We start from the raw sequence: 27,990 nt of genomic DNA on the forward strand, positions 1-27,990 counted from the left end.
TCTTCCCCCAAATTCAGATTCGAATTTTTAATGTTTTTTTATGTTAAAAATTTGAATAATATTCAAATTTTTCCTTGGTATAGGCTATAGCCTAGGCCTACCACCGCATTTTTATATTTTTTGTGTTATAATGATGTTATTTTAATATTTTGCATCACATGCAAAAGTGAGCGTCTCTGGCTTGTCAGCGCAGCGGTGTCGGTACTGACACAACTGTGCAGCCGGAGACGTGTTGCTCCTCCTCACTTCAAGTCGCTGTCATCAATTTTTAACCTGCAAAGGTGGCAGTGCCGCAACATTGTAGGAATTTATGAAAGCCCTTGTGAACATTTCAATAGTTACACATTAAAACAATATTTATTTGCAATTACTCTATTGAACGACCCCGAAGCATGAGCAAACGGGCTGTGTCACTTCGGATCAAAGAGATGCACCCTGTCACTGTCAGCGCAGGGCTGACAGGGCACCCTCCGCTGAGAAGAGAGAGAGGAGAGGAGAGGAGAGGAGAGGGATTGTAGGTCTGTTTGTAAACCGGGCTTCTCTGACAGTCATGTATTTCCCCAAAAAACATCTCTTAATGCACGGTAGAGCGTGGTTTTTGTTTTTTTCCCCCCAAATATTCGAACCTTAGTTTCCAACTTCAAATATGCTTATTTTTACAAGAATTCAAATTGTTTTCGAATAGCGAAGTTCGTTCTGACAGCCCTAGTCAGCACAGTTCGAAATGCACAAACACGAATCACTCTTTACAGCATAGGCATTCTTCACACAGGGTCACAGCACCCACAGGAACACCACCAGTCTCCTGTGAGCAGCTTGCTCACCCTTTGCTGCCTGTTGCCCCTCCTTCTCTCTCTCTCTCCTCATCCACTCTTGATGCGTATACTCCAGCTCAAATAAATACAGGCAGCCATCAAATTCAAAGGCCTCATCCACATTGTCAAAATCAGCTGAATAATCATCCATGGCATTAAAAATCTTTTAGATAACATTTAACTATGTTTCTGTACTCCAACACAACAAACTATTCCCGCTACTACTCATTCTTACTCCAATTCTTCCACCTATAAGTCACATCTCGTGAGATTTCAGAGCAGGATTCCCGCTTGATGATACAGTCACAAATAGACTGGATCAAGTAAAAGGTAAGAGGCACTTCAGCCTCTTATAATAACAATCTGAGCTGGTCTGTGGCTAAAAGTACCACTTTTAATGAACATATAGTAACTAAGTTCAGTTGCCCCATATGATTCCATTGCAGCTGGTGTGCAGCTGCCCAGCTGGTGCTGTCCAGCTCAATACTGGCACAATTTCAAAAACGACTGCTAACATCAGTCACCTAGACATATATACTACATGGTAAAAAAGGGTCCAGGTTGAAAAATGATAGTTATACCTTTAAGGGTCTGACAAAAATACAACACTTACAGCTTGCAAAATGGCTTTGCTGTGTCGCCTTGACAACATCTCCAGGGCAGTCAGGGCCTGCTCTGCTACGTCAATGAACTGGATAACCTGAAGCTGCATATAAGAAGGGGGAACAATACATTAGCATATCAAAAGGCCACCATTGCGAATTAACAAACGATTAGGAACGGATAGAGAGCACAGTGTCTTACCTTCTCCAGGAAGACAGGAATAGCATCGACCACCACAGCAGAGGATCGAGGGAGTGCCTCCATCATATACGTGAGTGCACGAGAGGCATGATTCATCTGTGTGCAGGGAGCAAAGGCATATAAGGCAGTGGCATTACAAAAATGGATGACTCACACCAAAATATCTACATACAGCAATATAACTCCATCATACTCACAATATCAAAGTTATGCTCCATTTGTAACAGTGTAATCTGTGAAAGAAAGTCGAGAGTATTAATATGGAACCAGATTAGTGGTAGTCAAATATCACAGTCATTTTCTACATGCATACAACTTGCAGGACAATGACCAAACAGAACAGGACTAACCAAAGCAGGCACCACACTCTTCACAGGGAATCCACCAAGTGTTTCCTCGTTGCCCATCACCAGCAGCTGGCACATCTCAATAGCAGCCTGGAGCTGCTGAGACTCGTCACCTGTGGCCTGCAGGCCTTGTAATAGCTGCTGAGCCTTGGAGCCTGGAAGCAGAGTTTCCAACAGTTATTTAGAGCCTATCAAATGCAAAGAACATGGGTAAGGAAGTTGTACTCACTTGCTCCACTGCCAATGGTCCTGTGGAACAGCTGGGACATGCGGGGCCCCAGGGGCCCAAAAAGATGTGGGGGGAGACCCCTGGCCTCCAATAGGGCTATAGGGACAGAGACAGAAAAGTTACAGAGCAATTTTAAAAAAGGTAGAACTGAGAGAACTGTCTGTGAAGTCTTTATACCTAACAATACCATTAAAAATCAGTGATAGTGAACAGTGACAGTCCACAAATGGTAAATGTTAGTAGGGACTGACTGGTAAAGCTGAGAGGGGGAATGAACATACCTTGAAGCCTTCCCATTTCAGAGTCATCAGACTCACTCTCTCCAGAGGTGGTCATGCCCACTGCTCCAGCAACTGAGCTTGAAGCTGGACACAGAAAAAAACAATACATTTAATTCCCACACAATCTCAGTACAAATTTCTTGATCATCCTTAGAATGATTCATTTTCTGTTACTGCCTGTCAGGGTCGCGGGGGGACTGGAGTCTATACCAGCTGACATTAGGCGAGAGGCACGGGGAACCCTGGACAAGTCACCAGACCATCACTGGGTTGACACATACGCCATTTTCATACACAAATAGTGTTACAGGGCCGCTACAAATTCTGTTCTTCTGGCCTCCTTTGCATTTTAACAGCAGAACCAAATGACGGTAGCACCATTCTGCTCCAGTGTGTGATTATACACTGCATCGCCCCTTTGCGGTATGAAGTGGAGTCTTGACCGACATGACATGTTACACAACAGCATCAGCCTCCAGTGCGACATACAACATATGCATCTGCAGCGCTTTCTAAACAATGGCATTAACATGTCAATGACAATCATTTGTTGTCCATTATATGGGGACTGATCTTGCCCTGTGCTTGGAGGTTAAGGAGCTCCTGAATCTAATTGTTTTCCCAATTTGCCGACATGTACAGCCACTGTTCTTCTTTGAGTAAGCCACTAACTGCTAACAGCTGCTTTTGAATGTCCCCCAGTGGGTCGCACACATAACACGTCATCAAAACATCACACACTGTATCAGAGCTATTACTACCTCCCGTGGCTGCTTAAAGGCGAAACCCCTCTGTCCCCCCTTTCCACAATCATACCTTTTATACAGAATGGCGAGACTGCCTAACGGTGCGATTTCTTTTTCGCCTCTTTCGTTTTAAAGGGGCTACAGTGACAAACAACCATTCCCACTCACTATCACACCTACAGGCAATTTAGAGTCACCAATTAACCTGACCTGCAGGTCTTTAGATTGTGGGAGGAAGACAGAGAACCCGGAGAAAACAACGCTGACGTGGGGAGAACATGCAAAGTCCACACAGAAGGGTCGCAGCTGGCCGGTGGATCCATTCATAGACTTAAATTCATATAAAAAGAGGATGCTCTCCTGGAAAACACAAATTTAAAAAGTGGCATAATAGGTACCTGAAGCCCCTTGTGATGCCTCATCAGTGCGAGCGGCTGACGAGTTGGCCCCATCCTGGTTGTTGTCGGAGTCGGCCATTTTCTCCTGTCGGCGAGCGTCGGCTGCCCCGCGCTTGCCCAGGCCTGAGCCCCGCCGACTGTCAAGACAGATTGATAGTATGAGTGACTGCAGAGTAATCATAACGTGCAGTGCATTCTGTGTTACAACTCTAAGTCAAATGAATACAGAGCAGTTATTTCCATGGGTATTTTGTCATGCTGGATATTAATATACCACTGCAGATGTGGTCATATGAAAGTATGAAAAGGAAACCTAAGATCAAAAAGGACTCCTGTGGGACCTTGTTACTGTTTTAACAAATCTCTGTAGCCAAAGTTTCAAGTTTAAGATGTGTGTAGTTTGAACTTGCGCTGTTAGCCATGTTGTACCTGACCTTATGTTCAAGTGGGTGGGCAGGAATCAAAACAGTAAATACTGATGGGTGTGAGTGGGTTTCCTGTGAGTGGAAATGGAGTGGCGTACTTTACAACAGCCATACTTTACAACATTTTGGTGGCATCTCGGCATGCTTAACTGCCAACTCCATCAAATACACCGCATTCGACTTAACCACACCACAGTCTGTATGGGCTGTAGCTGCGGTTGTAGCCACACACACACACACACACACACAGTAACATCATCAAACAGCTAACATTACATGACAGTTATTAACAAGTTTACTGACGGAGTCAAGCTGTTGCGGTGTCGTTGTGTTTGTTCGGATGCTTTAATGGCTTGGTGTTGGATGTTAGCCGCTGCTACTGCGTTAGCTTGTGCTAACTAAGTAGACGTTGAACTGACTGTCTGCTGGGATGGCGGCAGCTCTGGAGACAACAGAAAATTTGCTGATCCAGCAGGGAGTCGGGATGGTCTGGGATCAGACTCCCAACAGAAAAAAGGATTGAATGCACATATTGTTTGGCTGGAGATGTTTCGATACTGCTTGGTACTGAGATATTTCGGTCGATGCCTTAAAAGGTATCAAGTAGCTATACCCAGGACTACTGTCAATATAGCCGATACGCTCAACGAAGAATTCTACTAGATAACATGACACGTGGGTCAGACCAGCGCTCTCCTCAGGATTTCTGAGTTTGATGGGAGAGGTGAATGTGAGTGAAGGTCTAAACAATACGCTTCCTTGTTTTCTGAAATAGTGCTGCCCTGAATTGTCATGTCAGTTTTGCTGATATTATTATTCTGGTTTGCTATCTTGCTTCAAAAGCTAGTGATCACCCTGTGATGGTTGTTGTGATTGCTTGTGTTGAGTGGTTTTTTTTTTCTACATAGAAAACAACTAATGAATTGCTCACATCCCAGGGAAAATAATTATGATCAATCTTTGCATCACACAACTTTCTCTGTGTCGTCTTAAGCAAATGCTGCTGTCGCTGAGCCAAACAAAGCTCAAAAAGGTTCCCTGTGGACTTTCTGACAAATGCTAAAACTAATGCTGTCTCACACAACATCCCTGCAATAAATCTACTCTTCATGAAGGTTATAACGTTCACTTATTGTTTTTACAATAGTCATTTTGGAGGAAACAGTTAGCGGAGCTGCTAAATACTGAATTATACTAAGAGATATTTCTAATATTAAGTCTACCCTCACCCTGATGTGCACAAAACTTAAGACTCTTGAATTTCAAGTCCTTTTTTAAGGCATCAATATCTATACAACAATCTACATGAAGTCATCACTGTGATTGGTACCTGGTGCTGGCACAGGAGCCCGTGGTCTTCTGGCGTGTGCTCCGCCGAAAGCTGGGGAGCTCTGCTGGAGGAGACTCGCTGCGCTTCTTAGTGGATTTTCTCAAACCTATGGCGACAAAATTGACAAATAACCCACCTGGCGACTGGGCACCAAGATTGGTATCACATTCTTTTAAATGTGATAAAGTCTAAAAACAGTCTGAATCAGAACCAGCTTTATATTGGTGTTGGCGCATAGGCAAGATGAAACATTGTCACTTAGATTTAGTTAACAAGTCACAGAGAATATTTGGGTTGAATTACTTAACACAGTATCTTACTTTTGGTAACTTATTTGGCCAGGGACACCACTATAGTAAGCATCCTTCAGGTACATGATCATTGCTCACAGATCTGTGAAAAGTCTTGGTCAATATTGCTGTTAGAGCAAAGACTGACGATGAGTGTTAATTTTCAATACAGTAAAGGCTCTGGTGTTGCCTATTCAGAGCCCTGTAACACTGACTAGATGGGTATTAATAGTAACCCAACCATGGCCCTATGACAGGAAAACCTCCATGCTCAATCTGTGACTCATAATTCAGTGTTACAAAAATAAAGACTGAGAAAGTTCAGACCAAATGAATTAAAGATATGAGAATTATTATTTCCTTTTTGTACTTCATATAACCTTACCTTCGAATCATACCAGGTCAAGTATTAATCCCTCACACACATCACAAGTTACCCAAAGCTTCCTAATAAAGTTGAAACTATCTGGAGCCACTCAATGCAATCATTAATGATTTTCTATTCATTATGTGGCAGTAACATATCAAAATTCAGCATGATCAAAAAGGTATTGTGCAATGTAAAGCCAAACAGAATCACTGGAACACAAGCAAACTGCAATGGAAATGCTTACTCACCATTATAGCTGAAAGAAGTAAAATCTATGAGTGTTAAAAGATATCAGAGACTGACAGATGATTATATGGAAAGGGAGATGAAGCTCTTTGCTCTTGACAGAAGCAGCATATGAATCCTTCCCTGCCTTCAAACATACCCCTGGTCAGCTGGTGGGCCAACGAGCTAAGCCAACTTAGGAGGGGTCTCTCTCCATTTGGGCCCGAGGCCCATGGCACAGAGCCCACCTCAGTTTCTATCCTTTCACCTACCTAGAACAGCCTGACCCCATACTGACCTGAACAGCTTATACTCATTTCACCACACACGCCAAATTTCTACTGTAATATCTGTGTATCTGACCTAGTGTCCTACAAGTTTCCCCTATTCTCATTAGGGATGGGTATTAATTAACTGAATTAACATTAACTGCCTTGTTTCAGTCAGTGTTTAGTTGAATGTTAACAGTACTTTATTAAGGCTTATTAAGAGTTCTTTTAAGTGCCGTCTTTCTTTTCAACAGAAGTGCATTTCTACTGAGCCAAGAATATTGACTAAGTCTGACAAAGTATCAGTGGTATTCATACTACATTGGTACCACCGCATAAATCAGTTAATTGTCAAGAATATTTCTGACCTGTTATACATTTTGGTCTATTGGGTAATTTTGCTACTCTTCAGTTTACTGCGCTGCACACCAACTGGGTCTGATATGAGGTAGCTAGTGGCGCGGCTCATTCGAGGATTACTGAATCCAAGGAGTAATGCCGTCCCGCCCAAAAGCATAGCTGTGGAAACATCGTGCCCAACCTCCAGTCACCCCCAGTACACCCTGGTAAAAAAGTGGCTCGATTTTGAGCCACAAAAGCCCTTTAGCATTGCTAACTATTTTATCACTGTAAGCTCTGTCAGTACCACTATCAGTGTCAACACAGCTAACGGTGCTAACATAGTTAAGAATTCTAGAGAGGTTTTGCAGCTCAGGATGAATCGACTCATTCATCAGGGCTACCTGGGGAGAGACCAGAGGGTGGCCACCATGTTTCTGCAGCAACACTGTTCCACCACTGGGACAAGCGGCACCACTAGCTAACCAGTGGAGACTGAATGGTGTGCAGTGGGCACTATGTTTTTGCATGTTAAAGGGGCTAGCCAGCTGTATGTAAGCAAAGTCAACAGAAAATAAAAGGCAAGACATTTGCTTCACAAAACATTGAAATTTCACCCTCTCTAAATGGACTGCACTTTGAAATGTGGTGCTAAAGCCGGACTAAAAGGAAAGGCCTCTTGTATTTACCATCTTTTTGCATTTTTAGTTAGCGGTTAATGGGCAAAGGACTTTCAAAAGCCAAATTAAATGTAAGTGATGTCCCTTATTAAACAACAGAATACATCTTGAGATCAAAACGCTACCTCATGACAGCATCAACAGAAACAAACTGCAATGATGTCATACTATAACACATGAGTTTCGCACAGGTTTCATTATAGATGCAGCCCTTGGATTAATGGTCAATTCACAAGACCAAATACCACAGTTAAGACCATTTTTGGAAAATGTCTCCCTGGATTTGTCTACCATACCTGTGAAACCATAAATGTGCTTCACACTGACAATTGAGCAACCAGCAGTATTTATGTATTTAGCTACTCTCCAGTTTCAGGCTACTGGTACTTAAGGCTGAAATCTGAGCCAGTTCACCAGCTCAGTGAAGCCCACACTCACCACATGGGAGCTAGATATACTAGTCGAGACATAAAGTCTATATTGTGTGCAGTGTGTCACCAAATGTATTTATACATGGTGCATGCACAACATATGAGTTACGCTGATGTCTGGATAAAAGGCTCAGACTGTGTATATAAAATAATTGCCTATTTATTATCTCATGAACTATGTTTACTGTCCACCATTTCTTTTGAGTGTCTGATTTCTGACTGTGTAAATGTATCCACTATAAGGTGCCCTCAAATACTCCACAATAAAAGAAAAACAAGGAGTGCCCATGGCATGTAAATTACTTTATGCTAACAGTCTCACAACACTGCAATTTCATAGATGCTAAAATTACTGATGTACCAATTGGTTTACCTCTGTGGTGGACATGTGCTGTAATGTGCCTCGACTGGGCAGCAGTTACACCAAATATATTTGCACCGGGCAGTTGAGAGAGGTTTTGTAACTTATGCTATGACGCTGCTTGGATCACAGGCCCTGTGACATTTAATCCCAGAGGTGTAACCGCCATTGAAGCACAGGCAAATACTGTGCTGACCCTCTACAAGGCAATCATAAACCTGTTTAAACCCCTCAATCTTTTCACACAATTACAAACCAATTAGAACAAACCCTTGCAGATACTTCCCTCACCACACTCTGTTAAGGAGTGATCAGCTCAGACTGGATTGGAATGAGAGTTTCTATTATGAACAGAGGGGATCCATACACAGGTAATGTGACTCACTTGCTAGTTTAGCTTGTAATCCTGAAGGCCCAGGTTTGGAGGTCTCAGTTTTGGAGGATCCGGGCAAGGACAGTTTGGGTTTTGGCAGGTTGACTTTGGGGTTAAAGCGTGCTGCCCACTCAAACTTTGAAGAGCTGGCGGCTTTGGCCTGCTCCTTGTCACGGGTACTGCGGCGTGGGGAGGGGCTAGAGGCTGAGCGAGAGCGTCGTGCCTTGGTCTGATCTTTTCCCTGTTTGACTCGGGCGCCCTGCGTGGTGGTACTGTTGGTGCCTGTGGTGGAGGAAGAGGAAGAGGTGGAGGCAGAGGAGGAGGAGTCCGTCACGTTGCTACACCCAGCTTTGGCTGAGGCGGCCGATTTAGACGCCAGCTTGGTGGGTTTTGCAGTCCTGCCCTCGGTACGATTGGGGAGGGACCCAGCGGTGCTACTAAGACCGGGGAGTGAGTCCGCTTTCTTCCGTTTCTGGATTGGTGAGGCCCCAGCGGCCCCGCTCTTCTTGCTCTGGCCTCGACCTGACGATGCAGGTGGTTCTGAAGCAAGTGATCGCTTCTTTGACTTAGCTGGGCCTTTCTTGGTCTCTGAGGTATTGTCTCTGGGTGGTGGGAGCGATTTGGGCTTCTTGGCAGGGGTCGGTCCGAAGGTACTAATTTGGTCAGGAGCTTCGCTTCGCTTCAGCCCTCGGGTGCCTTCACTTTTTGACTGGTGGCCTGATCGCTCTTGTTCAGATGTCCCTGCAGCCTCTGGCTCGTCTTGCAACACAAATGAAGCCACGGACAGAGTAAGACCGCTTCTGCCGAGGAGCAAGAGGGACAACAAAACACCGTCTCATAAAACTTCTCAAAACACGAAAGGGGATGAATTAGAATGCCACATTCATTGTACTCATTCAGATTTGTGCTGCTTTAACATGGAATCAGAAAACAGCTTCTGGACGGCACGAGAAAAAAGAAACAGTCCAACAGATTAGCAAGGCGTTAAAACAAAACATGCATGAGGATATGTTGTGGTGGCCATGCCGTATTGTTTACAAAGAATGGAATAATATACATTAGATAAAATTATTTTGGGTTTACTATTTTATGTAATTTTTCTGGTAATGTCCAGTAATTGTCGAGATCGCCCACATTTTTGGTTTGTGTAAAGGAGCTACATAACATCCACCGAGAAGGATGGCAAAAAGTTAAAATATTTCAACTTTGCACAGCAATGCTATCTAGCGTTAACATTGCCAGTATTCTCCGCTGACCACCCCTAATATTACCATTCTGCTTTCGTCCACTAAAATGATATTTGGATTTCCGTCCACCATCTCACTGATTCTATGTGAAAGCAGCATTACAACAAAACCCAAAAGGTGCACAATACTGTATGTTCTTTATTGTGAATTTGACACACGCACACACAATAAGCACCAAGTAGAGAGGAGGGGTACCTTCTTGAGCTGTGCCCTCTGGACTGGCCAGTGGCTGAGCTGGCTGTGGCTTTGGAAGCCTTAGAATTAGGTCTTCTACTTTCAGGTGGGGAATTTGCTTTATGTTTTACCTGCTCTGACTGCAACCTGTAAGGTTGGAAATTAAAGAGCAAGAGATAGTGTGGGTTTCTGTAATTAATCCACATAAAAAGAGACTTGATAAATGCCCAAATCATTTTGGCTGACTGCATCTGCATATCCTCTGATCATCAACACCTCTAGAGTAGCAAGAAAAACAACTAAAACAGTTAATCTGCATTTGACTATGATAAAAGAACACAAGATAAGCTTTCCCTTTGATCAAAGAGGCCAATATCATCATTATGCATTAAGTTCAAATTCAAATCAACAACAGACAAACACCACCCATGAATTTAGTACAAATATCCCTCTTCTTAACACCTCATTTGTTTGCCCCTTCAAGAAAATCTCAACTAATGTTCCCCACAAACTACAAGTGCCTTTTACTGGACGGTAAATGTGCAGGTGGGCTCACCTTCCCGCGACTGTGTGGTCTTGTGGCTGGGCCGCAGCAGTGTTCCTCTGTGAACGGCGCAGTGACCCCCCTGGATTGGAATTAGGCCGGTTGGACATTGGCACCTCTCTCCTGAAGGGACATACCCTTTCTAGACACTACCATTCACTGCAATAGAAGAGAGAAAGAAACCACATAAGAATAATGACAAAATACAATCTACACTTTCCAACAACCACTGGGTTGTCCGTGGTTTAAAATGAGTTGCTGTGCTGTAGGTGACAGCTGACGAATCGTCTGCACCACCACGCTCAAGCTCACCTCTCCAGCCCATTTGAGATGATCAGGGGAACAACTGTCTCATCAATTTTTTTTTTAAGATTGTACATCACAGGATACAAACTCCCACCAGAAGACGACTGACAAATCCTACGTATTACTTAAACTACCTATTGTGTAGGGGCAGAAACAGGCTGCCTGAAAGATCATGAGCAAGGAACCAGACAACTCACTGCTGATACAATAAAAACTTTGGATTTAAGTTTAGACTTCAAATAATTTTATAAAATATATGTACAGTAGATTTCTATGATGAAAAATATTTAATTAAGCCAGTAATATACCTCCTTCATAAGAAAAAGTTTCCAGCCCCTTTCACTTTCTCCTGTCTGGAAAAAAAAAGTTTACTTCTGTGAAACACTTACAGTAAACCACTAAATGACCTTTAAACATTAATTCTTACAGTCTGATCAAATTATAATGTAATAGTTTTAGAGACAACACTTGCAGAATTTCAACTGTTTTGTATCATGAGCATAGTTTGGCCTGCAATGCAAACCTATCCCCGAGTATTCTGCAAGTAAAGTACTTTTGATTTGTGTGTTTTATGTTATATACATTTGTATGTTAAGCTCAATGAAAGGAGGGACAGCTAGCAGTCATCATCAGAATATCACTTTACATCATCAAATACAGCAGCCCAAGATTTGTTTGAGTAATGATGAGCAAGGTCACAGATAAATCAAAATAATCTTACCATGGGGCAGACTGCAAGTCATTCAAAACACACAAAAACATAATGCAAACTCAACAGTAGCTGATATTGTTTAAAATGGCCATAACATTTAGCTAGATACCTAATCAACAGAGCTTGTTGTTAAAGTAAGTTGCAGTAATAATTTTTGTCAGGATGTGAAATAAATTATCTTTTACATATAGAGAGGTATAACTGATATGTATTTTCACAAGTCAATGACATGAGGGTACTGATAACAGTCATGACTGATATCTTTTGAACACAAACACAGTGGGATCACACTGAATTGCAACCTAAATACTTTTTTGACACACAGAAAAGAAAGATCACTAATTAACCCAGTAAGTTAGGGTTAAAATCATGGTATCATTGATCATAAAAATACGCCACACTTGGCAAGCTCACAGGGCCATTTTAGGCCTGCACTGACAGTGCATCCTAGTCTTTGTTTATTCGTCCATTCTGACAACTGGTGCACCACACTCGCGTATAATGTGATTAGTTAAGCACATCAGATGATCGGGAGCTTGAAACACTCGCCGGCAGTAACTTTCTTCTACTACACCACTAAACAAGCACGCAAGGGTCCATTTTTTATACCAATGATTTACAGAGGCCTATATTTCTGACGTAGTTCTCTACACCACCGACTAGCATGTTTAGCCACTCATATCCTAGCAAGTCCCATACATTTTGACAGTAGCTTGGTCGCATACGTATCTGTACAAAAAACTCCCGCAACACAAAAGCGAAGCTTGTACCCGCTGAATATTGAATATTACAATAAGAAGCTGCTAAAAGGCTAGTTAGCACATACCAGAGACTCGTTGGTTAAAGTTACGTTGGCTAACGTAGCAATGGTTACATGGAAATGCGTAGTTGGCGTACCGGTGTGTCAACCTCTTTAGCTCCCTAAGTAAACGCATTGGCAAATTCAAACAGCTACACTGTTTGCACCTTGTTATGGTATGAAATGGCGAAATTGTTACTGACCGGCCAAAATGACCCCCTTCAGAGACAAAAAACGATTAACTTACGTTCACCTAAGATTAGCTACACATCGAAAATGGCAGCATCAGCTAGACCGTCTTTCGCAAGCGGTTTAATGTAATATAGCTAGCAGGCTACCAGTAAACCAGGGTAAGCTAACTTGGTATTCTGACTGCCATGACACACTGGTCTGTGTTTGGCTGACGATCAAGTTTAAAGAAAAAAAATATACAAGTATGGCACGGAAGTTAGCTCACCTTCTATATTGTTTGACGAGACGATCAAGTCCAAAATAAACAACTGTCAAGTCTAAAGGCAACCGGGCAGATCCAAGTATCACTCTCTTAGCAACTGTCAACGCGAATGTTGAGTACACAAGTATAGCTAACTAACGTTAGCAAGCTATGAGGATCACTAATGTTTTCTAAGCTGACTTAGGGCCAATGCCTGCCTATCACTCAAGCGCTAGCTAGCCTTGAGCCATTGTTAGCCAGACAGAAACAAGCTGACCACTAACAAGCAACATGTCAACAAAGTATAAACCTTCTATTTAGCTTAAAGGGACCAAATAAAGTCAAGCATCTTATTTAGCTAAGTACCTCAACAGGAATGACAAGTCTTGAGGCTAATTATTAGCAAGCTAATGCTAGGTTAGCCAAATATGATAGCAAATGTTTCGCCAATGACGGTTCAGTCGCAAACAGAAGGCTGACAAAAATAAACAATTGACTGTTAGCTAGACAAGCTTATGTTACTGGTTTACATTAGTTCAGCTAACTGTCCGGTTGACAAAAAAATCACTGACCTTAACAATACCGAATTAGCTACTGCAGGGCAGTCACGTAGATGACGTTAAGCGTTGTCAAATCAAACAAGAGCGTTATAGCTATTACCAGCTAACCTTGGCATGCAAGCTAATTAATATTAGCAATCCTTGTTGTCGCTGGCTAAAGCTCTGCCAGCTCGACAGGATGGTAATTGTATTTCTTGGACTATCAACAGCTTCGGTACAACTCACGGATTCAGCCTTTTGGGAACAATTTAGTCACATTTTGTGATTAAATTATCAAGTTGTCTAGCTAGCAGTTAGCACGTTAACGCTAGCTAGCGAAAAGAAATGGCCTCTGATACCTTTTAGACACAAAAAAACAGGAAAGCAGGAACGGGATTCGAGATCTTTTCGCAACACTGACTCATAATTCCTCCGATGTACTTCGATATTGAACAATCTCGAAGGTCCAAGAGACTGTTGGCTGAGATGTCACTGAAAATTTCTACCTTTTGTATAATGTTGTTACCTATTTGTTCCAGTGTTGTAGTTGTAACAGACAGTGCACCAGCTCCTCTTTTCTCTCTCTACCCCTGCTAGTTTCACATCAGCTGAGGGGCCTACAACTGCAATATACATCCGCGCGATTCATCCGCTCAGGGACTACTTAACGCTACTTCTGATTTTAGCTTTCACCGTCTGCTTCTTTGTCGCCGACGACGTCGCTGCAGGCGCCGGACTTTTTGCTCTGTTAATATATGGTTATAAAATCTACCAACAAAAAGCGCTATATTTGTCGGCATTCAAAGATAATGACTAAAACACTGAAGTCATTGGTAACATTAGCTTGTCAAAATATGAGGTATCAATCCGCTGGGTCGTGACCTCCCTGTTTCCCTGCAGTTGAGTAAATACTGTTTTTGTCAGTTGCTTTCAGTTGTCATACAACTCTGCATCCAACATGGCATCTTTGCTTGGGGAGCATCTGTTTGAAATTAGTGGTCGAGACCCAGGTCCTTCAAAAGATTTGTTCCATCTTCTTATTACCAAAAATCAGGTTAAGTATTTATACAAGTTTATAATTTAAAGAATAACGTATTGCTACAAATGTAACTGAAGCTAGCTTAATGTTCACCTGTAATGTCAGTTAGCTAACCAACGTTAGCTTTGATTTAAACCTTGCTAGGGTACTATTTTATATTTGTGAACTACTCTATGGCAAGTTAAACAAAGACTTCTGTACCATCTAGAAAAATTGACCACCTTAAAGGGTAGTTCAGCGTTTTTAAAGTGGGGTTGTAAGGGGTAACAGTTACTTATCTATAGACAGTATATCACCTACAGTAGATGTCAGTTGGTCAGCCCCCCAGGTTGGAGAAGCAGGCTGGAGTCTGGCACAGAAGCTAGGCAATGCACTGCTGTGGATGGGGTTGGCAGCAAATGTGTTTTAGCTACTTAAAAAAGTCCCACCTAAAAAAAGATCAATATCAATTGGACGTGTATGCAATATTGAGAGTACTTATGCTGCTTTACGTTTCTGTCAGACAGCCCAACTTTTGACTCCATTGACAAAACTAATTTTAGCACACTGAACGTGGGGGCTGCTGGTTTACAGCTGCTTCAGTTAGCAAGTGTTATTGTGTGACTTTGGAGAATCTGAACTAACTTTTATGCACCAAAGTCACACAATTACACAAACAAACTAACTGTGTGAGGCAGCGATAGACCATGTTAAATCACTGTTTTTCCCAATGGGGTCTGGCTTTGAAGGGAGCGATATACCAACTATAAATGCCCCAATGGAAATCACTGTCTGACATTAAAGTGAAGCAGTGAAAATACTCTCAATATAGTGTACACTTACTGATATTATAATTTTAGGTGGGACCTTTATTCTGGTGGTTAAAATATGTTTTGTTGTTGATCCCTCCACAGTAGTATATTGCTTAGCTTCCATGTCTGTCTTCAGACTGTTTCTCCAAACTGGGGGTGTGCTGACTGACATCAACTGTATGAAATATACTTATTAGTACCCTGGCATACAACCCCACTTCAAAGAAACTGAACTGTCCCTTTAAGTTGAATTGAGTGATAAGGCACACAGGGAATTGATGGCTAAGTTATACAGTAACATATATAAAAATTATATTGCTGTGGTTAAATCCAGTATGCCTCAGGTCATTTTTTTGTTACAGAGTTTATTATACATAATCTTAAGTGTATTTTGGATACACATGCACAGAAGGGATCTCCTGGAATAAAGTAATAATATCTTCACTCTGCCCTCACTGTTTTTTTTAATATGCCCAACTTCAGGTAATATGGACAACATGGATGATTACTTTGCGACACCCCGGCCGGGGCGCTGCACCCAAAGAGCTGAAGACATCCCATCAAGATTTCCTAGACGATAAAATGCTACAGCGTAAGGGTTCTTCATCAGAATCTAAACCTAATCACAACCCAGTTGCTTACATTTTGAAAATCTTTTTCACTTGTATCTAATTTTGTTTGCTGAAGTGTTACAGCACTGTTTAGGCTCAGCTTTTGCTTTAATGGAAATCATTTGACGACAAGGCTGTGCTTTCCACCCCTCACCCCTTCTGTAGAACAAGTTGGTGCTGTTTTCGGGAAGAGGATCCTGGAATACACAAGATCACTTTGTCAGGGAAAGTTTGATTACCTGGAGCGCTTGCCTGACGACACATTGCTCCAAATCCTGTCCTACCTGGAGCTGAAAGATACGACACAGCTGGCTCAGGTTTCAAAGAGATTCAGCAAGGTGAGGGCCTCTTAAAATGCTAATTTTACAATAGTACAGTAGTGTATATATTAGATGATGCAGAAATGGTGTTATTCTTCATTTTGCCCATTTTCTTGCATGTATTGTTGTGCTCATATGTATTTGTACACTGATAACCACACCTGTAAATCTGCATTTTGTTTTGTCATCTTATGCCGTAATTGAACCGTACCAGCTCTGCGACTCTGAGAGGTTTTGGGAGCAGTATGTGAGGAATCGCTGTGCTGAGCTCACTACTGACATGGAGGACATCGCAAAAGTCAGTAGCTGGAAGATGCTGTATTTTACCTTTTTCCAAACCCCTGGCAGTGAAGACCAGCAGGGAAGTAACTGAATGATTGTATTGCTGTCCCAAACAGCATATGGATAGTTGGTATTACTTTTGTGCTTTGTGAAACAACAGTTAGTGTTTTCAGTGAGTGTTCCTAGGTTTCAAATTTATGGTTGAGATGTGTCATCTCCAAAAAAAAAAAAAGTGCCAAACTTTCTTCAAAACAAACCAGTATTTTTATGTGTTGCAAATTTCTTTTTAAACTTTGGATGACACCACCAGTTCTCAATGGCTACATGCTATTACTTGTAAGTTCTGCACGTTGCAGAGTATGTAATATTGATGATAAATTAAATCAACAAACTGTGTAATACAGCAGCATCCCATCGTATTTCCTGAATGATAAACTGGTAAAACCTGATCTGAAGAAGATTATTACCAACAAACTGTGAACACATAAGCAACTGGAGTCCTGTTGACATCATACCAAGGTCAATGGTCACTTTCAACGTATACTTCCTGTTTACATTTGCCAGAGCACTGGTCTTGCGCCCTCTGCTGAAGGCCCTCGGCACTCATCCCTGTCTCTGCTCACAGCCAGCATAGGGTTTGCATGTGGTCTCTGTGCAGTGTTCACTCAGACAGCCAGCAGAGGGAGCAATGTGGCAATGAAAACTAGAGTCAGATGATGGGAGGAGGAGGATCAAGCAAATAAACCCTTGGGTAACGTGTGCAAAACAAGTGCTGTAATTCTGGTTACCATATCCAGGCCTAAAGACTACAACACACTTTTTCTGGATTGAAACCTTGTACAGATACGTCTGTAGGGGCATCTGTCACACCGGTCCTACCTCACCTGAAACCTGTACAAGCAAGCTACAGTAACGTAAGACAAAGGTATGCATTGTTTTTTTTTCTGTATGTACTTTAGTGGATCAGAGACAGTATATTGTACAGTAACTGTTAGCAAACAGTTACATACTACAATACTGTTCTTGTTTCCTATTGTCACTGCAGGATGACAAAATGGAAACACAAACATGACTCAATCCAATGTCCTGTGTTAAAGGGACGAGAGGAATGGGCCGTTATTTTCCATTAATATTACAGCTCCTCTTAATATTAAATTTTCTTCAGTCCAAATTATAGCTGGGTGTTGGAATGATCTGACATAACCGCATACAGCCTTGACTGGTAGCTACTATGGCCTATTATTAGCCACTGAACACTGGATACCGCCTTCTCAGCTGAGTCTGGTCTAGGAGGAAAAATATTCATTACGTAACAATAAAGGATCTGTCTCCCAGACCCACTTCCTGAATACCACAGCAGCAACTAGGCCCCAAGCCGAGGTTGAGCGGAAGCCTCATCCATTTGTTTGCTATAGCAGTGTAAAGCGGTGCCGGTTGTTTCCTGCTTATCCCTTGCCTCCACACATTCACCGTGCCACCCCTCCTTCACAGCTCCTCTTTGTGGGTCAGTGATGCAGCGGGAGTGACGCAGCAGTGGCAGCAGCCTCCAGAAGACAACTATACACAGCAGGAGCAGAGAGCCTCTGCCAGAACCATAGTCCACAGGCAACTTCCAGGCAGCAGTGAAGAGGGAAGATGGTGAAGGCCTGATCTAGGCCAAAGGGAGAACCGGAGCCGGGCAGTCACTGTCCTTTCCTCCTCCTAAACAAACACCAGAGAGGCTTCCATAGTGGCAGAGACAGGCCCAGCAAGACCTTCCGCACAGAGACATTTTGGTAGGCAACTCAAAGTATGACTGTGTGTTACGGCAGTAACATAAGTGCTACCAGGGATGAGTGTCTTTGTATGCTATGAGTGTGAATGCTTCGAGAATGAGGATGAGGCCTACTCAGCCTCGTAGGGCGGTCTGTACTTCCCTGCTGATCGGCGTCCCTACAGGCTGCAGCTGAGCTTACTGAGCATCAGAGGCCTGTATATTTATTCCTGTGGTTTTGAACACATACTAGCTGTGATAACAATTGCGGGCGACAAGGTGCTGCTTACAAAATATTGTGTACGCTCCACTATGCAGAGTAATAACTAGGCAAGGGCAGCTACTGAGATCACATATACTAAAAATGTAACGGAGATGAAACTTCAATGTATTCTCTTTAAAGCCACTGATCTTCCTGGCCCGGTTTAGCGAAAACCCTGAGTATACTGCAGTCAACGAAAAAACTCATCTTAAATATAATGGCAATATTTTTTGTTCACAATCATTTAGCATCTTATTAGTTAATTTGACGTCTTCTAATATGTGCCATTGCTGTGAATTTGAGAGTCTATTAAGTTGTTATTTTTGACTGACAGCAGTCTCTGTAAATAACAGTCAGCTGTGTTGGTTGCTACCTACTGTAACTCAAGCTAGGATCCCCACTAGTTTCCCAAATTTAGACTTTATGACTCCATTTATAGAGAGTATATACTTCAACTTCCTTTTCCTCATCACTTGGTTAGCTATCTCTTTTTTTGTTTTTGGTTGTCACACCAACATGGCCCAGTGTGTCAGAAGTCTTGAGCTTTAACTGCCTGACATACTTGTGCACAGGCTACTTCCCAGGCTAGTGTAAGGGTCCTCGAGAAAGCAGGTCTTGCCTTCAGCACTAAAAATAGACGACTGAGCCTGTACTTGATTGTGTATTCATAAAACAAAAGTAACATGATGTATCAAACCCAGGAAAGGGAACAGAACAATACAGCAGCTAAGATTTAGGGTGGTCATTGAGTCTAATTTAAGAGGCTAAAGTATAAACACTCCATGAATAGCACATTTCCTTTCTTTAGGGCAATGAGCGCGTGCTTGCATAATGATATGGCACCTGCTACTTCGTCTTTTAAGTTAACAGTACATAAAAAAATATTTTGCACATCAAACTGGTTGCAAGTGGGTCTCAGCCAACATGAGGAGAAGACCCACTCAGTCATATGACTACACTCAGTTGTGTAAATTAAAGAGCAGCTTCCGTCCTCAGAGGCTGGTGAGAGGCTCACAGTGCCATGTCGGGTTCAGCTTCCTCCCATCCCCCTCGTCTGCAGTGCTGACGCATCTGCTGCTTTTGCATCAATCAGCAGCCTCTATATAGGTAGACCGAGAGTCCCCGCTGATAGCAGGACTCTCTTTTTCCCCCCCTCAGCCTTGCTTTCAGTTTGCACGCTCACTGCGATCGTGAGAAAAAGCATCGATGAACATCTGTCCTGTGACTGCTGTGATAAACAATAGGACAGTGGTGACTGCCATCTTCTCTCGGGTTCTGCATTACCTAACCACAGAGACTGTGTGAGCACAGCCGAAAGGCTTTGGTGTTATATACTGCTGCACAGACAGAGTGTGTGTGCAAAAGCATGAAACAGATGGTGCAGCGTTATGCATTCGAGGTGCATGTTCAGATAATTTTGCTTCATTCAAAAGACATTTTTCCTTTCGGTCAACGTCGATGCATCGGGATCTAGCTGGTGTGGTGCCGGGGAGATTTAATACGGCATTTGTTGTAGAGCAGGGCACGGCTCACTCTACGCTGCTACCAGCAATGCAGCTCAGCGTTTTCTCTGGCTATAGCATCGAGCTCAGAGCTGGTGTGTGATGTAGCACCCAGAATCTCTCCGCTCTCCCTACAGCCCTCTGCCATGCTTAATAAAAGTTGTCGCTTCCTGCTCAGTGGCTCCAGAACGAACGCTTCAGTTGCCCAGCTAGCACAAAGGCAGACCCATACTCCGGTGTAGCAACATGCTGTATAAACTGTGAGTTATTCCTAAAGCTGGAGAAGGACAGAAGAGGGACAGTCAGAGGAGGGCAGGGCAGATCTAGCCCAGGACCTGGGCTGCAAGGATAGAGGCGAAGGACGTTGGAGCTGGAGTCATCTGCACACAGAGAGGGAGGGAGAGGAAGAAAGACGTCAGAAAAAGCTCTGCTTCTGACAACACCACTGTTCAGCGACCATCATAGAAAAAAACCTACTTTCGCCTTGCTCTCACGAAACTGTTTTTCATGTATAGTTGGGTTCACTGAGGGCTGTAGAAAAGGGATACTGCATGACACTGTTTCCTGTTCGCCCTGCATCATTCTCTCTGATTTACTAAGGTATGTTTTGCATGGTTTCCCTCAATTCATAACCTGTTTTTTGCGGAAGTACGCTTTGCAGAGATGCGTGAAGTGGCTTTTGCTTTGACATTTCGCTCTTTGTTCGACAAGACTGTGTCTGTGTGCCATACTGTCATTTCTTGGTTTGTGGTTTGGTTTGTGGGGATTTTTATTTTACAGGTTGAGACGTAAAAAAAAATATATCAAATAAGCTTTGAAGGTAAAGAAAGGTCGGGTGTGGCAAAATCAGAAGCACCGATGACAAATTTGAAATTTCCGCTCAGCATGTGGTGGCAATAAACCACAACAGTTGTTATAAATTGTGAAAAATGAAACTGGTAAAGTAAAACAGTAACCCAGAAGATGATGTGAAATTGTTTCTGTAAACAGCACAGACTGAGAAATTAGTACAAAAGCCGTGGCACATCACTTGCTGTTATCAGATGAGAAAGTCCTTTGGGTAGCATTTCTGCTGCAGACAAAGACACACAGACCAATACACATACACAAAGTACATTCAAGCGGAGACAAAAGCAAACCTCGATTGCTCTGTAGACTGCTGTGTGTTGCAAGTTCTCAGAGAGGGCAGCATGTTTGTGGGAGAGAGGGGACCGAATACCCGAACAGCTAGTACACTCACTTGCCATCCAGCTGAATCCCAATAAGTGCTGCGCCATAGCATGTTGCCATGGCAACGGAGGCCTGTCTGAGAAAGAAGGCAGGAGGCTGGTTGTGTTTTCAGCCGTCTGTGGGGCTTCAAAGAACGGCGGCCATATTGTATTTGTTGCACAAAATTGGAAATGACTGAAAAAAAATTAGAAAATGACATCACTGATGAATAACCGAAAACCCCCTTTGGAGTAATCAAAAAGTAAGGTATATGCTGTAAATGTACCACCCTTGAAATAAAAAATATATTTAACAAATTTCTAAATGTTGTGTAATACGCAAGACAAAAATTAGCAATACAGAAAAATTGGAACTGCCTGTTAATCTATTATAATATGAGACTATCTTCACAGTATAATTTGCCCAGACTAAATTTCATACGGATCTCAACAAATTAATCTCCTGTTCTCAGAACGCAGCACAATGGACAAGCTTACAACACTAAATATAGCAGTGTTCCCTCCAGAGTAGCAGTTAGTCAAAGAAAATCATAGTCCCATGCTAAATTGCACAGTCGCTGTGTGACTTTCACTTGCAGCTGTGAAGTGAAGATGAAAAAATAATAATAATATAAAGTACAAACTTAAGCTGCACACTTCAACAACATTTATGCAGGTGCGATGACTCATCACTAGCAAATGCAAGCTGAGTGTGTCTGAGCAGATGCAGTCAGCATGCTACATGAGACATGCTAAATGACTCAGTGTAGAGTCAAACCTTACTGACTCTGTTATGAGTAGGCCACAGTTGGAACAACACGCTGGGTGACACATCCTCTTTCCAAAGTGAGAATGAATGAACTTTAACTTCCTCTGAGAGTTGCAGGTCATTTAGTTTACTGTCAGACTAATTAATATGGCTGCTTTGTCAATACGCACATACTGTAATCCCGTCTGTCTGTCTGTCTAGAGAACATTGCAGTGTTTGTAATGACTGTACAGATGTGTGCAGTATGTAGTACAATATTATTAGCTTGTCAACTACTTTGAATAGGCCAAAGAATATCAATGTGTCTACTTTTGTGCTTCTGTGCTAAATTATATCAATGGCACTCTCTGCCCGCCATTTCCATCATGAGACATCAATTAACTGTTCCCTGTAGTTGACAAAAAATGTATGTGGGACAAGTGAAAGGATGTCTCCGCTGCCGACTGACAGACAACTGAAGAGGGGAGCGTATGAGTCATCAGTGCGTAACTGTCTGCATGCCATTTTCATATTAACTATAAGACTGTCATGACAACTGAACCGGACGTAGTGCAGCGCTGTGGTAGCACGCTGAATAGATTACCACCCAAACTGAATTATCATAAGCAGTAACGACAATCTATGAGTAAGGCAGTCATGGCATATTTTACCAGGTGTAGGCCAAGCGTTTGCTTACATTTAGGGTGCAGCTGTTGTTTTTAGAAAGACTTTTCTCTCATCTTCTCGTGTCTTTGCTCTGGGATTAGCTCATCACCAACATGGGTTGTTCATGACAAGAATATTCCATTTATGAAAAACCAGGACAGAACAGACCTGGAACAGAAATTAAATCAATGGGTGGGCAAAACGCTGCAAGTAAATAAGAATGTTGATCATTCAGTCACTATATCCAAGACTTTTTGAATCACAATCTTCAAATCGTCACAGTACAACTCCAGATTCACTATTTCTATTCATGTGCTTTGACTAAAAATTAATTCCTGCAGTATTTCTAATTAGCTGCATGTCACACTCCCACTTCGGTGTTTCAGTGCAGCCCCGAGGCCACTGAGCAGCTCCACTGCAGCATTCAGGAGTTCAATGTCTTGCTTGAAGGCGTGTGAGATAAACCCACTGCTAAAAACAATCATTGCCCCACATCTTAGTACTGACAAATGGTTTCCAGCGCACTGTTAATGAAATATCAAAACAAATGTGTTTTTATGACAGTATTTCCTCAATGAGGTCTTCCCTACAATAATCAGACAAGAGACAGGCTAATTAAAATGTGTCATTTACCCTTTAGAAGAGATGAAAGATCTCTCCTACACAGGAGAAACAAAAATGCTAATATAAAAAGAACAGAAGAGACTTTAGACAGAAGAAGAAGAGGGATGGAGATTATGATAGCTTGAGTCACCACAACTGTTGACCAGACTGTTGGCACTGCAGCTCATCTGTCAGGACATTACTGCCATCTACTGTTGAAACACTAGAACAGCTAAAATATCACAAATACAAAATGTACACACATCCTCTTCATTTTTTTAAACAGTATTAAAGCAGATCCACCATTTTGTAATAATCAGGTGTAATTATTTCTTCTCTCTTGTTTTTTTTTTTTTAGATGACTGTGGTGTCCCTGTGCTGTTAGAACCTGATGGATAGTGCCCACCCTCACACTGTGCTTAGCAAGCTCAATGAGCAGCGTTCGCAAGGCCTCTTCTGTGATGTCACCATTGTGGTGGAGGATGTTAAGTTTCGGGCCCACAAGAACATCCTGGCGGCCTGCAGCGGATACTTCAGGAATGCTCTGACAGCTCCTGACACGTGGAGCTCAAGCCAGGTGCTGGAGCTGATGGACCTGAAGTCTGAGGTGTTTGCCAGTATCCTCAACTTCATCTACTGCTCAAAGGTGACCTCACCTGGCGCAGAGGACACAGGGGGTCTGATGGCAGCTGGAAAAAGACTCGGAATTCCTTTTTTAGAGAAGCTTGCAGAGCAAGAGAAGCAGGATGAATGTGTTAAACCCACAGACTCCAGCACAGCCCCAGTGTCTAAGAAAACCAAGAAGGAAGCTCCCAGGCCTGAGGACATAGACAGAGGGCCACGCATCACCAATGCCTTCTCTATCACTGAAGTGTGTCCTGGGAACAATCTCTTCACCCCTCTGGCTCAAACCAATGGGGAGAGGCAGTCACCAGATGTGGGACAACTCCCATCAAGTTGCCCCACGACCTCCTGCCTCAATGGGAACAATGAGACAACCCAAGCCCTCTCTGAGCACTCATATGCAGTAAGCAAATCTACTGAAGGCAAAGACAGCAGTCAGTGGGACAACAGGAAGGTCTGTAAGCCAGCAATATCTCAGCCAAAGCAACTCAGTTACAGGAACGCAGGCCCGCTCAAAAAGCGCCACAGGCTGCGAGGCACTTTGTGTCGAAGTATTCTTCCAACACCAGCTGAACCACAAGCAGATAAACCAAATACAGTAACCCCCACATTAGCTGATGATGTTTCTGCAGCACCTGTTGCAGTCATGACACCACCTCCGCTTTTTTCAGAGGCAGAAACACAAAAAAGAATAGACCCAGGGCTACCTGTAGCCACTGACAATGCCCTAATGGAGTTAGGTCCACCAACCCTTTCCCCTCACACAGAGGACAGCATTTCAATCTATGGATGTGACCACTGTCCGGAGATATTCACAAATAAAGCTCTTCTCACCATTCACTCAGAGGTACATAAAAAGCGCTTTGTTAGTCATTTGTTTTGCAAGTTTTGTCACAGAAAGTTTATTCACCTCAAACGGCTGCGCAACCATGAGCAAGTCTGTCCCAAAATTGTAAGGGGTCCACCTAAACTGCATGCTACTGACATATCAACCAAAGACGTGGAACTCCATTCAGATGACATGCCAAACACAGAGAGCGACATGACACAGCTTCCTTCTGCTGACCTCTCCAGCCCTTACACCCCAGAGCCCCTTCAAGTGGACCAATCAGAGCCTCCACAGGTTGAGAAAGCAGTGAGGCCTGGTGGCGGTCAGAGGAGATACAACTGCAGTGTGTGTAAACGGGTCTACGTCACCCTATCCAGTCTAAAGCGGCACGAGAATGTACATTCCTGGCAGAGGGCATATCCCTGCCACTACTGTAATAAAGTGTTTGCTTTGGCAGAGTACCGTACGAAGCATGAAATCTGGCACACGGGTGAACGCCGCTATCAGTGCATTTTCTGCCTGGAGACATTCATGACATATTATATCTTAAAGAACCATCAGAAGTCTTTTCATGGCATTGATCCCAGCCTAGCTGTTAAGAAAAAATCCGCCAATGGTGGTCTGAAAGCCAGTGTTTATCCAATCAAACTCTACAGGCTTCTGCCTATGAAGTTCAGAAAGAGGCAATACAAGACGTACAGTCAGACGTACTCAGAGAGTGCTGAAAGAGGCGAAGAAGCCCCACCAGACAGCAACTCTCTTATCCCTCCATTTGAAGAAAACGGTCTGATCAGCCACCATGATAACGTTTCATTCCCTCTCACATTCATGGCAACCACAAAGATGGTGGCACCTGTCATGCCTCGCATCAGCTTTGACAAGCCATGTGACCAACATGTTGACCAAAGTCTGAACAGTGAATTGGAAATTCAGAGAGGCACAAGAAAAGAGGCTGACAACAGAGATTCAACCTTCACTGATTACAGCAGTAGCTTTTCTTTGCAACCTGACTCTCCTGCAGTGGGTTACAAAGATGATCCTCCAGTACTGAGTAACTCAGAACACATCAGTCATAACATGCCATTCTTTAACTCTCTGAACACGGTTAAAAAGTTAGGTGAGCTATCAGCTTCTGCAAAAAGAGTTGAGGATATGACCAAGGAGCTACTTCAATCAAGCACTGAGAATCTGGCGCGCGGTAAAGATGTGGGAGCAAAGACAGAAACATATATCGCCAAACCTGCATGCCCAGGTCCATCTGTGGATGGAGCTGCCATGCCACTCTGTCAGATAACAGTGAAAATAGGAAATGAAGCTATCATTCGCCGCCGAATCAAAGGATCTAAGCTCTTCCCAAGAAAGAAAAGGAGAATCAGAGAATGGAGAGAGGAGGAGAGCCCAAGTCAGTGCCCTCCAATAAGAGAAGACTCAGAGAGCCCCAGGCTCCGCCTCAGACCAGAAGTCACTGCCGCCACAGAACCAGAGACATACGATGATCCCAATGACTGTGACACAGCTGATATGCTTTGGCGTCCCTACTATTCTTACAAAGCTAAAAAGAAAAGGAAGAAGTTGAGATTCAAGCACAGAAAGGCTTTGTTTCGCGGTTATCCTGATATATCTGCAGATAGAACTGCTGCCGGTGAGGCCCACCTTGATAAAAATAGTTGGCTGACAGAGGAGAGCGTGTCAGGTGGTAGTGGAGAGGTGAAACGTAGCCTCAGCAGGAACTCCAGCCCGAGGGCCACCTACAACTGTGACATCTGTGACAGCTCTTTTATCACAGAGACGGGCCTGAAAGCTCATGTTACTGGTTCCCACCCATGTTTCTGCAGGACCTGTGGTAAACAAGGTCCTCCCGGTGAGGCACCTGCTGGTGGTGATTACATCTGTAACAGCTGTATGGAAAATGGCTCCTGCTTTGATAACACACCCCGGAGCCCCAACCCAGAGAAGAAGTATCGCTGCTCCTTCTGTCCCCAGAGGTTTCTCTACCTTGCTACCAAGAGAAGCCATGAGAAAAAACACCAGGAAACAAACGAGGAAGGATATAACTCTGACAACTTCACACCATGTTCTAAATACTCAGCACACCTGAGTGACGTCAATAAACAAGACACCATCAAAACTGAAGACGGAGACAATCAAGGAGGCACTGGCATAAAAAGTGAAAGAGTGGACGAAGCACATCTTTCCATTGATAAAATGAAGCCTAAAATCGAGGACACAACTGACTTCATGTCTTTAGCTGCCTACCAAGACATGTCATATTCCAACATTAAAAGTCCATTATCGCCCTGCACTGACTCGTTGTTTTCCATGACGTCCTCAAAGCTGAAACATAAAATGGCGAAAAAAAGGATCAGTGCACAGCACTCTATGCATCTCATCTCAAAGAAGCAGGCCTGTGACAGAGACAGTGATAGCAACAGGGACATTTTGACGGGGCCAAGAACAACCAGTCACAATGACCGCGACAAGTCCTTTAAACTCTTTGGAAGAAATGATTCTGAAACGAAAGGTACACACATTTCTATACACAAGCCAGAGAAATGGATGTGCAAAGAAGAGCCATTTTTTTAGAGATCTTTGAGGACAGTGGACGGCAATAGGCAAAAGAGAAAGTGAATGAAACTTGACTTCAAGCCTCTGCTTTTGGTTAGGAAATGTAAGGGTGTTGTCTTTGCAGCTGAGCTCAATAAAATGTTTTGAGCGGACGCTAAACAAGAGGATCTAACATCAGTGCAGGCTGTAATTTCTTCCCTCCTAAACTCAACATTTTGAAATTTTTCACCTTTGTAGGAGACTTTTTTGTTTGCATAATACAGGACCTTCTGACACAGACTGTACTATGTCCATTGTCTATGCATTTATGGCAGACTCAGTGACATGCAAGCTATTTCAGAGCAGGGGTAGGATGTGATGGACGACTGAAAAGCTGCCTGGTGTGGTTACATCTTCACTTTTTAATATACATCTGGGAAAAACTGGAAAACTATGAATTTTACAACTGTCACATTTCTGAATCTCACGTTCAGTTAACTGGCTATGTGAGTTGCACTTTATAGTTAGACTATGCTAATCTGTTGGTTAAATACTTTGATAATTCAGTTTCAGTTCTAAGCACCATATAAGTCTAATTTCTAATTAACAAATGGCACCCTTGAGATTAAAGGTACTACTTTTGTGTGTTTAATATGTATAAAACATGTAAAACTATTTAAATAAATGTTGTTGATATTCTAAACACTTAGATCCTGTCCTCCTTTGACCTAGATAGAGATC

General features: G+C 42.9%; 3 protein-coding genes across 9 annotated transcripts in view; 2 read left to right on the plus strand and 1 right to left on the minus strand.

Moving 5' to 3' along the window:
• trip12 (thyroid hormone receptor interactor 12) overlaps positions 1-27,990 on the minus strand; it is a 53,050-nt gene that overhangs the window by 22,042 nt on the left and 3,018 nt on the right. The window contains exons 1-12 of one of the 7 annotated variants that reach the window (XM_050073875.1): positions 13,994-14,107; positions 10,691-10,837; positions 10,156-10,281; positions 8,726-9,513; positions 5,376-5,481; positions 3,621-3,757; positions 2,477-2,560; positions 2,196-2,291; positions 1,970-2,121; positions 1,817-1,852; positions 1,620-1,715; positions 1,429-1,521 (exon numbers count right to left, since the gene is read on the minus strand). In XM_050073875.1, coding sequence (XP_049929832.1) covers positions 1,429-1,521; positions 1,620-1,715; positions 1,817-1,852; positions 1,970-2,121; positions 2,196-2,291; positions 2,477-2,560; positions 3,621-3,757; positions 5,376-5,481; positions 8,726-9,513; positions 10,156-10,281; positions 10,691-10,788 — 1,812 coding nt within the window. In that variant the 5' untranslated portion in view covers positions 10,789-10,837; positions 13,994-14,107. The other 6 variants (XM_050073883.1, XM_050073907.1, XM_050073899.1 and 3 more) reach the window with 6 other exon arrangements.
• Positions 14,228-27,952, plus strand: fbxo36a (F-box protein 36a). Its single transcript, XM_050073961.1, has 6 exons — positions 14,228-14,521; positions 15,781-15,889; positions 16,074-16,246; positions 16,443-17,435; positions 18,002-18,285; positions 23,611-27,952. The coding sequence occupies exons 1-4, from the start codon at positions 14,426-14,428 to the stop codon at positions 16,599-16,601; spliced, it is 537 nt and encodes a 178-aa protein (XP_049929918.1). The 5' UTR covers positions 14,228-14,425; the 3' UTR covers positions 16,602-17,435; positions 18,002-18,285; positions 23,611-27,952.
• On the plus strand, positions 23,611-27,952 carry zbtb38 (zinc finger and BTB domain containing 38). Its single transcript, XM_050073935.1, is given in 1 exon segment — positions 23,611-27,952. A coding segment is annotated over 1 exon segment (3,678 nt). The 3' UTR covers positions 27,289-27,952.

This window comes from Epinephelus moara, chromosome 2, assembly GCF_006386435.1.
Source record: "Epinephelus moara isolate mb chromosome 2, YSFRI_EMoa_1.0, whole genome shotgun sequence".
Taxonomy (NCBI): domain Eukaryota; kingdom Metazoa; phylum Chordata; class Actinopteri; order Perciformes; family Serranidae; genus Epinephelus; species Epinephelus moara.